Consider the following 12,299-nt stretch of genomic DNA (forward strand, 5'->3'; position numbering starts at 1 on the left):
CAAGCCAAGGGTTGCGATCCCCTTACCGGTCACGAAAAAGACAAAAAAAAAAAAAAAAAAATAGTCACACATTGTTTGATTACACTTATATGAAATATTCAGATATATCCATAGAGACAGAAAGTATATTGGTGGTTGCCAACGGTTAGGGAAAGGTGGGAATGTAGAGTAACTGCTTAATGGTTATGAGGTTTCCTTTAGGGTAAGGAAAATGTTTTGGAACTAGATAGAAGTAATGGCTTTATACCATACATATACCAGATGACGCTGAATTGTACACTTTAAAATGGTTTGTTGTTGGGCTGGCCCGGTGGCACACTGGAGAGTGCGCCGCTTGGGAGCGCAGCGGCGCTCCCACCAAGGGATCGGATCCCATGTGGAGACCGGTTCCCGCTCACTGGCTGAGCGCGGTGCGGGCGCAACACCGAGGGTTACGATCCCATTGCCGGTCCCCGGTACAGGCGCCACACCGAGGGTTGCGATCCCGTTACCGGTCAGTAAAAAAGACAAAAAAGGAAAAAAAAAAATGGTTTGTTGTTGTTGTTGTTGTTTTGACAGCTTGCTCCTTTAGGGATCTGAACCCTTGATCTTGGTATTATAACACCGTGCTCTAACCAACTCAGCTAACCAGCCAGACCATAAAATGGTTAGTTTTAGTTATGCGAATTTTACCTCAAATAAAAAAAAAAACTGCAGGGCTGGCCTGTGGCTCACTCAGGAGAGTGTGGTGCTGATAACACCAAGGCCATGGGTTCGGATCCCACATAGGGATGGCCGGTTCACTCACTGGCTGAGCATGGTGCTGACAACACCCAGCCAAGGGTTAAGATCCCCTTACCAGTCATGTTTAAAAAAAAAACAACTGTAAATATTGTACTCTAAAGATATGCATGCTAACCAATTAAGTTAACCAGCCAGCCCATAAAATGGTTAGTTTTAGTTATGTGAATTTTACCTCAATAAAAAAAACTGTAAATATTGCACTCTAGTTAAAGATATGCATGCTAAAATTTAGGGAGAAGTATGAGGTCTTCAAAAACTTCAAAAAGGGGCCGGCCCGGTGGTGCACTGCTACAGTGCGCCGCTTGGGAAGCGCGGCGGCGCTCCCGCCAAGGGTTCGGATCCCACATACAGACCGGCCGCTCACTGGCTGAGTGAGGTGCGGGAGCAACACCGAGGGTTGCAATCCCGTTGCTGGTCCCGGTCCAGTACGGGCGCGACACTGAGGGTTGCGATCCATTGCCAGTCACGAAAAAAGACAAAAAGGGGGAAAAAAAAAAAAAGTTCATGGAAAAATGGAATTGAAAGATAATACAAACCCTTCCATGAACTTTTTGAAGATCCCACATATAATGATTTCTGCAATTTGAAATGAAAAAAAAAAAAACAAGACGGATATAGGGATGGACAGACGTAATAAAGAAAATATAGTAAAACATTAACAGGAGAATCTAGATGATGGATATATGGGTGTTTATTGTAAAGTTCTTTCAATGGGGCTAGCTGCATGTTTGCAAAGTTTCACAATAAAATGTTGGTACATTTTATATCTGTGCATTTTAATATATGTTATATTTCAGGGGCTCATCAGTTAGCTCAGTTGGTTAGAGTACAGCCTTGTAACACCAAGGTAAAGGGTTTGGTTCCCCTTACGACCAGCCACCAAAAAAAAAAAAAAAACAGACATGTATCTCATAAAAATTGTTTTAAGGTAAATGTAACATACATTAATTATAGAATACCTGAAAAGCAGAAAAAAGCACAAAGAAGAAAAGAAGAAAACTAAGAATCATCTCATCTCTGCCACCTACAATAAACACTTGTTTCTTTCCCACCTCAAAAAAAACCCTGAATCTCCTGAATCTCATCAAGCCCCACAATCTAACCAACAACTCATCAGAAAATCAAGACAGAGCAACACGTTAACACCACTGGGATGCAAAACAGCAAAATGGAGACTGGGAAACTCGTAAGACAAATGATGAATTTTTTCAACAAAAAATTGCAAGGGAAAAAAAAAGAACTTATAAATTATAAAAGATTTAAGACACATATCAACCAGTGGCAATATAGATCTTACTTGGATCCAGATTTAAACTATTTAAAAAAAGACAACTAGGGTAATGGGCGCACTAGATATTTAATAATATTAAATAATAATTGGGGCTTTTTTCTACTGCGATAATGACTGTGGTTTTGTTTTTGTTTTTTTAAAGAGCACTTACTTACCATTTTAGAAATATATACAATTACATGAAGAGGAAATGATAACTGAGACTGCTTCATTGTTAAAGCCTAATAATGGGCATATCATGTTCTTTATACTATTCAACTTTTATGTTTGAAAATGTCCTTAATAATTTTTTTCACATACATTTTACATACTTATTATAAACTTTCAACCATTACAAAATATACAAAGCTTCCATTGACCATCCTGCACTGTAACAGTCCCCTTTCCCAGAAGTAATCATTATTTGATGTTTATTCTTCCAACCTATTTTTGTATATTTACATAAATACTTAAAGCATCATTTGTGTATTTTTTTAAATAGTGTGATTCTGTATATATCTCTCTGTAATTTGATTTTTATCACTTGCTCTAAGTCATACTTTTTAAGCACTACACTGTATACTATAGATTATAATACTGTTCATTTAGCTGCCTATTTTTTCCTACATATATACATCTGTTAAGTGGAAAAAGTGACATATATGGTACATACCAATCATAAATACTAAAAATATGACCTAGATCTAATAACTATTCACCTACACCTGCTTTCAATTACTTTATGGCTTAATTTTTTAAATCTTTCAGGAATTTTTTTTTGGCAAAAGTTATGAAATGAGGATCTAACGTTTTTCGTCTAAGCTTTAACAAATTATTCCAGCACTATTCTTTTCTAGTTGATATGAATCATCTTTTCTGTCACATTCTAAATTCTCTCCCTATGGCTGCTTGTACGTCTCCTGTTAGAACCTGCCTGTTTACATGCTTTTTGCCCCGTATTTATTCTATTCTGCTCTCAGTCTCAGACTATACAAATACATAGGTATCTTATTGACTAAGGACAAAAAAGAGATTAGGCCTGAAATAGGTACCCAAAACTTACATTTAGTTTCAACAAATTTAAAAAATAAATACCAACTAAAAGCTAAAATCTATCATTCTGGAGAGCTACTTACTTCCACAGTAGTTGCAGCCTTTTGAGTCATTTTTCCAACAAGGTCAACCTGTTCATATCTGGATTTCATGTATTTTTTTGCAACTTTGTATACCCACTGTGGGCAAGTTGCAGAAAAAAGTAAAGTCTGAGGATTGTCTTCAGAATCTTAAATAAACAAAAAGAATTTAAATGTTTTCTTAATATCCCATGATGTAGCCAGCTCTTAAAAATCCTCCCAAGCTTCAAAAAAATGATGAAAAATCCAAAACTTGGGATGAAATTTTAACATACCAACTTCGTTGCAATTATTAAAACTTTCAACTTTCAAAACTGGAGGACAGTGTGAAGAAAACTGAACCCAGAAGGAAGGTGAGAATTTAAGAAGAAACAATAAACAAAGAAATCAGTAAAATGAGTCAGTAAATCTAACTACTAACTATAAAAATATATGGAAGAAAGCACAGAAAGCTAAGAAAATGGTTAAAATATGCTATCATACTTTCAGGGAGAAAACAGATACCAAATAATTTTAGTTTTGTTAGAATACCAGGGGACAATGTAATAAAAATTATGAAATAAAAAATTCATTAAGCTTTTAAAATCAAAGAATAATTGTTAATGTTTGTTTTTAATTAGGATATACCAGTTTTGTAGGATTCATGGATAATATCTTCAACTTGTTCAGCAAAACCTAAATCTAACATTTGATCCACTTCATCAAGCACAACATGGCGTAGTTTGGAAAGATCCAATCGGCCGCTCTGCAGATGGTCTTTGATACGACCAGGGGTCCCAACCAAGATGTCAATACCATTTCGAATATGATTAACTGCGCGAGGAGAGAAATGCCAATAATATGTAAAAATCAAAATACACTTTCACGTTATTTCTTTAGATCTAGTAGCAAATACATCTTCATGCTACTATCAAACATATTTACTCACTTTGGCTTTGATATGATGTCCCACCATAAAAACATGCCACGCTGAGTTTCCTAGTTATATCTTTGAAGTCTTTGGCTACTTGGTTTGCCAGTTCCCTTGTTGGAGCCAAAACAAGTACCTGAGCAAGAGGTTTAAAAAGCAAAAAGATACTGAGAAGACTTTTTTTTTAAGGTGCATTTAAAACCAGGAATCTCAACATCAATGTCATAAGTATTTAAAGACAGCTCAAATAGCAACAACAAAAAGAAAAGCTTATATTTATTATATCCTCCCTTACTTACTTCAGGTCTCTTCAAAAGTCACTTTCTCAGTGAGGTTCTTCTTTCACATCCCTGTGCCCCTCCTTATTGTTTTTCCTCAGCACTTAAAATATCTAAAATATAAGCTCCATGAAGGCAGGGATTTATGTCAGGTTGGGTTACTGCGTTACTTGCACTTCAAACAGTGCCTGGCACAGAACAGAAACTCAAAAATTATCTGTTAAATGAATGAATGCGTATTCACTATACGTTAGGCACTACTGCTTAACGTGAATTATCGAATTTGATTCTCACAAAAACCCTAGAAGGTGGCATTATTATCCCAATTTTATAGATGAGTAACCTGTGTCTCAGAGAAGTTAAAAGTCTTGCCCAAAATCATACAGCCAGAAGTGGTGGAGCTAGAACCTCTGGAACATCTTTCCGGCCCAAAAGCTTTTTAAGGCAGTGCTGGGATTGTGTCCTATTTCTATTACTGCAGTCTTTCTTAATTTAACCAAAGAAACAGAACTCTCCAAAAAAGATTTGTCCTATAAGCCAACACAGCCAACCTAATTTGGGATAGCTAATCCAAGACCATTCTGATTTAATTATATTTATATATGTGAATTTTCTTTTATAATATAATACTATTTAGGAGTCTTCCAAAGAACAAACCACATTTAGTCACATACCTGTTCAAATTATGATGATGATTTTTTCTTCTTCACTTTTATGAACCTTAAAGTGCACACGGGTTCTAAAAAGGTCAAATTTTAAGCTAAAATTTTTTACTAGTCCCCTCTATTAGTTGATTTTATTATTTACAAATTAAGACAAATCTCCAGTACCCCAATAATACAGAACTAGCAATATCACTTCTATAATACTCTTCTTAAAAAGTCAACCAGTGAAATAAATTATATTGAATATTTGTACTGAATGACCAAATAAATGAATACCTCTTTAGAAAATTATTTAAAAACAAAGTTCAGGAGTAAAAAAAGAAAAAAGAGTCACTAAATATACTAACTGTAAATACTCCTAAAATAATATATGCTGGCTTCATAACATACAAAGTTATCAAAGATGTCTATAGATCCATACACATTACATTTGTACGCAATAACTACATACTTCACTTTAGTTTTGCTTGAAGTTTTTTTATGTGAAAATCAACATATTTTTGCTTTGGGACCCAAATTTTTACTTTATGCCACAGAAATAACTTTTCTATCTTGGGGTATTTGAATTTAAGACTAATATTCTCTTTGTTTCCCCTTTCCATTAGAGTAATGTGTAAAGCTTTTACTCCCTATAATGGTTACCTTTGGTGAGCGGCTTTTTTTAATTGTTTCTTGATTTCTTTGGAGTCTTTCAATCAAGGGGATGGCAAAAGAGAATGTCTTTCCTGTTCCTGTCCGTGCTTGAGCAATTAAATCTTTTCCTTCATATACAGGACCAAAGGTCTTAACTTGAATAGGAAATAGATATGTTACCCCTCGACCTGTAAAATTAGATTTCATTAAAATATTTCTTTAAGACTTGCATTAGGAAAAAATACTCATTTGAAAATGCAATCTTAATTCTTCAATGTCTGCCTAAAGATACATAAGCTAGTGACATTTACACTTATTCCTACTACAAACAGGAATTATAAAAATTTGGACTGAACTATTGACAAATACATATAATTCCTAAGGTTGAAAACAGGTCAGAATACTGAAAAGTATGATGTAGAAATAACTGCAATTAAAGAAGAGCTATTTCTTCATGCTTTTCATATTCTCCTTTTGGTCAGAAAAGGCATAAGAGTTTTATAAAATCTCGTATTTTCGATTGCACATCCATTAATTCATAATTAAGGTAATTCATAGTACCTTTCAGAAGCTTTATAGTCTCTTCAGAAATAGGGAAATTAGAGAAGGCTCCTTCTTTCTGTTCACGTGTCAGGGTCTGCCAAAATAAAATAAGTTCTAAATAATATATTTGACTTTTCCTCATTTATCATTTTTACTTTTCCCAGATGAGCTAACAAATCAACTTCAGTTAGTACTTGCAAATATTGTATAAGTTAACAAACAAAAAAATTAGCAGAAATTCTTTTAATCTCAAAGCATCCCTTTGTATAACAAGCTTACATAATTTTTTTTTTTTTTTTTTTTTAAAAGATGACCGGTAAGGGGATCTTAACCCTTGACTTGGTGTTGTCAGCACCACGCTCACCCAGTGAGCCAACCAGCCATCCCTATATGGGATCCGAACCCACGACCTTGGTGTTATCAGCACCGCACTCTCCGGAGTGAGCCACAGGCTGGCCCTACATAATATATTTTTCCCATAACACATTCACCCATACAACTTCCTGTAGAAATACATCTACTACATAAATCAAAATATATTTCCATTTGTCTAAGACAATACAAAAGTTATATAATAATCAAAATCATACTTAACAGATATAGATAATATTAATTATGAAGATTAACATAAGCCTATAAACTAGGCTAGAAGAAATTACACAATGAAGAGCTGGCCTGTTAGCTCAGTTGGTTAGAGCACAGCCTTATAACTACCAAGGTCACAGGTTCAGATCCCCTTACCAGCCAGGCACCAAAAAAAATAAATAAATAAAATTTTAAAAAATAAGAAAGAAAGAAAGAAAAGAAAAAGAAAGAAAGAAAAGAAAGAAAAGAAAAATTACAAAAAGAGGAAAGTACACTTTCCCAAAAATAATAGTTAAAATTTTGTTCTATGGCTTTAGAAAGCTTTTCTTTTTTTTTAGGTCACTAATACAGGAAAAAGTTCTTATAAGCTTGAAGATTTCTGTAACCTATATACAGTTTAGCATGACATGATAATTTAACACTTATTGAAAACTTTGTGTACTAGTCAATGTGTATAAAGAGCAAAGACAAAGTATCTACCCAGCAAACTTCATTATTCGTGGGTTTAAAGAAAGTAGTTACAGAACCATACACAACAGCATTTTACAAACTGGCAACCAGATAAAAAAAATAATATCAAATTCAAATTGTAAGCCATTTAAACAAACTTCAATGCTGTTATCTTTTTAAGAATAAAAGAAAAAAACTTATTAGAAAAGTAATACATTTTCATTGTAGAAATTTTAGAAAACACAGATAAATAAAAATTAATTTAAAAAATATCTATTATCCACTCAGCTAAAGCCACATTTGAAACACACTCCTCCAAACCTCATTCTGTGCACATAAAATTTTTTTAAAAATAAAAAGACCCTACTAGGGGCTGGCCCGTGGCTCACTCGGGAGAGTGCGGTGATGATAACACCAAGGCCATGGGTTCGGATCCTATATAGGGATGGCTGGTTGGTTCACTGGCTGAGCATGGTGCTGACAACACCAAGCCAAGGGTTAAGGTCTCCTTACCAGTCATCTTTTAAAAAAATAAATAAAAATAAATTTTAAAAAAAGATCATACTATACCACTGTACTTCAAAAAGTTCATGGAAAAACAATTTAAAGATAATATGAATCTTTCCATGAACTTTTTTTTTCTTTTTTTGACAGGTAAGGGGATCACAACCCTCGGCAAGGTGTGGTCTGCACCACACTCAGCCAGTGAGCACACCAGCCATCCCTATACAGGATCCGAACCCATGGCCTCGGCACTACCAGCGCCGCACTCACCCAAGTGAGCCATGGGGCTGGCCCTCCATGAACTTTTTGAAGTACTCCTGTATGTACTATTCTATAATCTGCTTTTTTCTTTTAACAAAATACACTGAATACCTTTCTAACATTCTTGTATACCCTTTGGTATAGCTTCCAGACATTTAGGATATTTAAATTTTTTGCTATTATCAACAATATCACTGTGATGAGAGTACTTATTCATATAGCTCTGCACACCTCATGATTATCTCCTTAGGCTAAATTCCTAGAAGAAGAATTGCTGAAATCTAATATGATCTAAACAAATAATAAACAGTTAAGCCTATTGTAATACAGAGCATTATACCAGGGAAAAATCCCAACAGAGTGAGAAGCAACCCCACGTTACACTACTAGCAATACAGATTTACAGGGCCTTATTTAGCTCAACTAACATATGTGCTTCCTGACAAATAGCAAATTCACAAATAAAAAAACACCATATTGTAAGGCAAGGATGTGAAATCTTTTCCCAAAGATTACACATTAAAATAAGCTCAAATGTATTTAAGAGTCTCATACCCTACCGACTAAGCTAGCCAGGTGACCAAATTCAAATGTATTTAAATTATTAGCAACTATCACATTTTTTTTTTTTTTTTTTTAAGAGATGATTGGTGAGGGGATCTGAACCCTTGGCTTGGTGTTGTCAACACCATGCTCACCCAAGTGAGCCAACCGGCCATCCATATATAGGATCCAAACCCGGGGCCTTGGTGTTCTCAATACCGCACTCTCCCGAGTGAGCCACGGGCCGGCCCCAGCAACTATCACATTTAAAGATTATAAAGAATTATTAATTATCAAGAATTAAGGATATCAAAGTTGTTTCTTTCTGAAGACCTGAATAATTTACTGTCAATTTATAACATCTAGATATGCCTATGAACTCTATTAGAAGAAAACCGAGAAACACTTTTCAACAAATTCTGCTCAAAAAAATAATCTACTCTAACAGTTACTGGCAAAAGCAATGTGTCCAGGAATGCAGATTCTACACTAAACATGTTTACTACACCTTCCAAAAAATTAATACCCAGGAGACAGATTTCTTCAGATCATTTTTGTTTCATTCTTGTTTTAATAATGCAAACAGCTTTAACACTGAGTCACAGTAAGATCTAAAGATCATTTAAAGTTGCTATTGTTACAGAAGCAGAAAAATGCAAAATACAGAAAGTCAAGAGGCCTTCTGTACCTTGCTACAGGAAGTCAGAAGTCAATTCACAAATACTGGTAGGGAATGAAAGAACCATAAGAAACAGTTATGGTTCTTTAACAGTTAATAACACCAAGGTCCAGGGTATGATCCCTGTTACCGGCGAGCAGCCAAAAAAAAAAAAAAAAAAAAAAAAGACAGAAATACAAGTAGGTGACCATCAATAAGCAATTCAAAACAACTATTTAGGAACCCAAATGTACAAGAAAGGCTTAAATTTTACCATTCCTCCACCCCCACCCCAAGAAAAAGGAGTAAGATGAAAAAAGCAAGGGCCAACAGAAAAGAGGCTCAGATTTCATCTTTACAGACTCTCTACTCCAACTGGACACTAAGCAGGATATATTACAGAACCAATTCTAAACAGCCTAAAAGAATAAAATCAGCCTATATTTCAAGGGTAATGTCAAATGCAAAATAAAAAGTATCCATACCTCCTCTAGTTTATCATCACTTGATTTATGAGTAGAACTATCTAAAGATGACACTCTCTTTGATTTTTTTTCATATTCATCAATATCTCCGTTTGGCAGATCTTTTCTTCGTGACTTATGAGATTTAGAGAGTTCATCTGAAAGTCTACTAAATCCTTCTTCGGTGTCTCCATTTAGCTTTTCTTTCATTTTAGCTTTTTTGGGCTTGGGAGCATCCAGGTCATCTGCAACACCATTTTCTCTCGTTTCTGATTTCTCATCTGAGTCATACTGGTGCCTTGACTTCCTTCTATCACTCTGTGGACAAACAAAGAGGCAGTGACAAGAGGGTCACAAGGTCTCCTTTTAAGACTCCAGAGAAATTAGAGCATGACTTCCCAACCAGTTAAACTCAATCTACACTTATTTTGAAACCTACCTGGTAGAAATCCAGACTCATTACTAATGCCAAGTTCTAAGTCTCACCTGCTGCTCTTTCTCATCCCATCTCTTGCGTTCTCAAGACAGCCTCTAAGCCCTCTCTAATCCCATCATAACACTTAAAGGAAATTAACACAGCTACTTGTCAGGAAAAGAATAAGAACCCCAGAATTATAAATGAAAAAACAAAAACTTCTAACATCTCCAAGAGAAAAAAATTAATATTTATTCAGTACCTTCCCAGCATTGTGTAATATGTTTTCAGCTTACCTTATTTAAATCTTCATAACAACCCTATAAGGGAAGTACAGGTCCATAATCCCTTATCCGAAATTCCGATATCCATAAAGCTCTGAAAACCGAAAGTTTTTGGTAACTTATTTGGAGGCAAACCTTACCTGACCTAAACTTATTTAAAAGCAAAATTTGACTTCAACTAATGTAAAGCTATTTATAATCTTTATTTATTCCACTTAGTATGAATATTCATATTTAACATTAAGGCGTTTGAATATAAGTAAGCAAAATTTGACTTCAACTAATGTAAAGCTATTTATAGTCTTTATTTATTCCACTTAGTATGAATATTCATATTTAACATTAAGGCGTTTGAATATAAGTTGAGGGCCCCAAATCCTGCAGGGATGTTACCCTTCTAAAATTCTGAGTTCCAAAACACATCTAGATCTAAGGATTTTGGATAAGGGACAGTGAACCTGTATTACCTTTGCCATTTTATAGATGAGGAAACAGAAGTTCTAAGAGGTAAGTAACTTGCCTAAGACCCACCTGTGGGATTTCCTGCAGGTAGAAGTGCTAGAAATCTGAATCTAGCCCTGTTTGACTTGAAAGCTTATGCTCTTTTCACATTATGCTTCCTCCCTGTACTTTGATAATTAACAGGTTAAAGAAAAACAAAACAAAACTATGTAATTCATATAAAACTCCAATTGGTAAACTTCCAAGCAAGGACAATAATCCTGGAAGTTTAAAAAAATATATATATTTTTTTATTTAGTTAATAGAACTTAAAAAAAAGAAGCACTATTCTGCAACTTGTTTTAAAATGCCAAACTGGTGGCCAATGTTCTAACACTTGCAGATCACAAGAAATGATCTGGAAATAATTACTTGGTCAAATGTTCAAAATAAATTAGATAGTACTGATAGTGACAATAAAAACTACCACCAACAAAACTTTCACCATCACTTACACAATTTTTAGAGTGCTTTCACATACAATTTTTTCATCCATAATACAGGAATTGCTGTGAAAACTGAATAACATAATATGTGTGAAAATGCTTTGCAGTTAAATGTTACATCATTTGATCTTTAGTTAACTGAATTAGCCCACATCTTCCCAAATCAATAGGTTCTACAGAAAAACAAGATTATTTATAGAGTCAGCCTTGGGGTTTGAATTGCTCCTAGGCCCTGCACTTGAGGGAGAAGTTGAAATAAGGCAAAGTGAGACCTCTAGGTCCAAGCCCAGCAACATACCATGGTGATGAAATACATTATTCCTCATTGAACCCACAGTGTTTGACCCTCCCCATTTCCTTGGTTTCCATCACACTCTATATTCCCTTCTTATCCTCTTACCCCTCTCACGTATTCATTGGCTCCTCTCTCTCCTCCTTCTGTAGATGGTCCTTAAGTCTCTGTTCTCTATGTATACTTTCATACCATTTTCATGATTCAACACATACTTCCAGACTCCCTTCTTCACCTGCATCATTCCAGTTCTAAGAACCTAAGAAATAGCTCTATATTGCAACATACCCCAAATTATCTTCATCTCAATGCACAGACCACCATTCTGATACTCTATTTCTATTAGTTGGTATTGCAATCCGTTTCCAAACCTCTATCTTTTCACAGTTAAAGGGCAATTAGGGCCGAGCCGGTGGCGCACTTGGCGCTGGGAGTGCAGCAGCGCTCCCGCCAGGTTCGGATCCTATATAGGGATGACCGGTGTGCTCACAGCGCTCACTGGCTGAGTGCGGTGTGGCCGGTCTCAAAAAAAAGGACAAAAAAAAAAAAAAAAAAAAGGGCAATTAATAAGTATTTCTGAGGAATTTATAACATGAAAGCCACTAACCCACAAGAATGTACTGAAACAAAAAGACAAAGATATAGTCATTTCCTCCAGAATCTTTCGGAAATATCTGGGAA

General features: G+C 35.2%; 1 protein-coding gene across 2 annotated transcripts in view; it reads right to left on the bottom strand.

Moving 5' to 3' along the window:
• Positions 1 to 12,299, bottom strand: part of DDX50 (DEAD (Asp-Glu-Ala-Asp) box polypeptide 50) — a 35,566-nt gene that overhangs the window by 21,409 nt on the left and 1,858 nt on the right. Inside the window, exons 2-8 of one of the 2 annotated variants that reach the window (XM_008578475.1) lie at positions 10,392 to 10,473; positions 9,702 to 9,998; positions 6,234 to 6,309; positions 5,682 to 5,860; positions 4,115 to 4,232; positions 3,814 to 3,999; positions 3,190 to 3,335 (exon numbers count right to left, since the gene is read on the bottom strand). In XM_008578475.1, coding sequence (XP_008576697.1) covers positions 3,190 to 3,335; positions 3,814 to 3,999; positions 4,115 to 4,232; positions 5,682 to 5,860; positions 6,234 to 6,309; positions 9,702 to 9,890 — 894 coding nt within the window. In that variant the 5' untranslated portion in view covers positions 9,891 to 9,998; positions 10,392 to 10,473. The remainder of the gene's footprint in view (positions 1 to 3,189; positions 3,336 to 3,813; positions 4,000 to 4,114; positions 4,233 to 5,681; positions 5,861 to 6,233; positions 6,310 to 9,701; positions 9,999 to 10,391; positions 10,474 to 12,299) is intronic. The other variant, XM_008578474.1, reaches the window with a different exon arrangement.

The sequence above is a fragment of the Galeopterus variegatus genome, unplaced genomic scaffold, assembly GCF_000696425.1.
Source record: "Galeopterus variegatus unplaced genomic scaffold, G_variegatus-3.0.2 Scaffold1691, whole genome shotgun sequence".
NCBI lineage: Eukaryota > Metazoa > Chordata > Mammalia > Dermoptera > Cynocephalidae > Galeopterus > Galeopterus variegatus.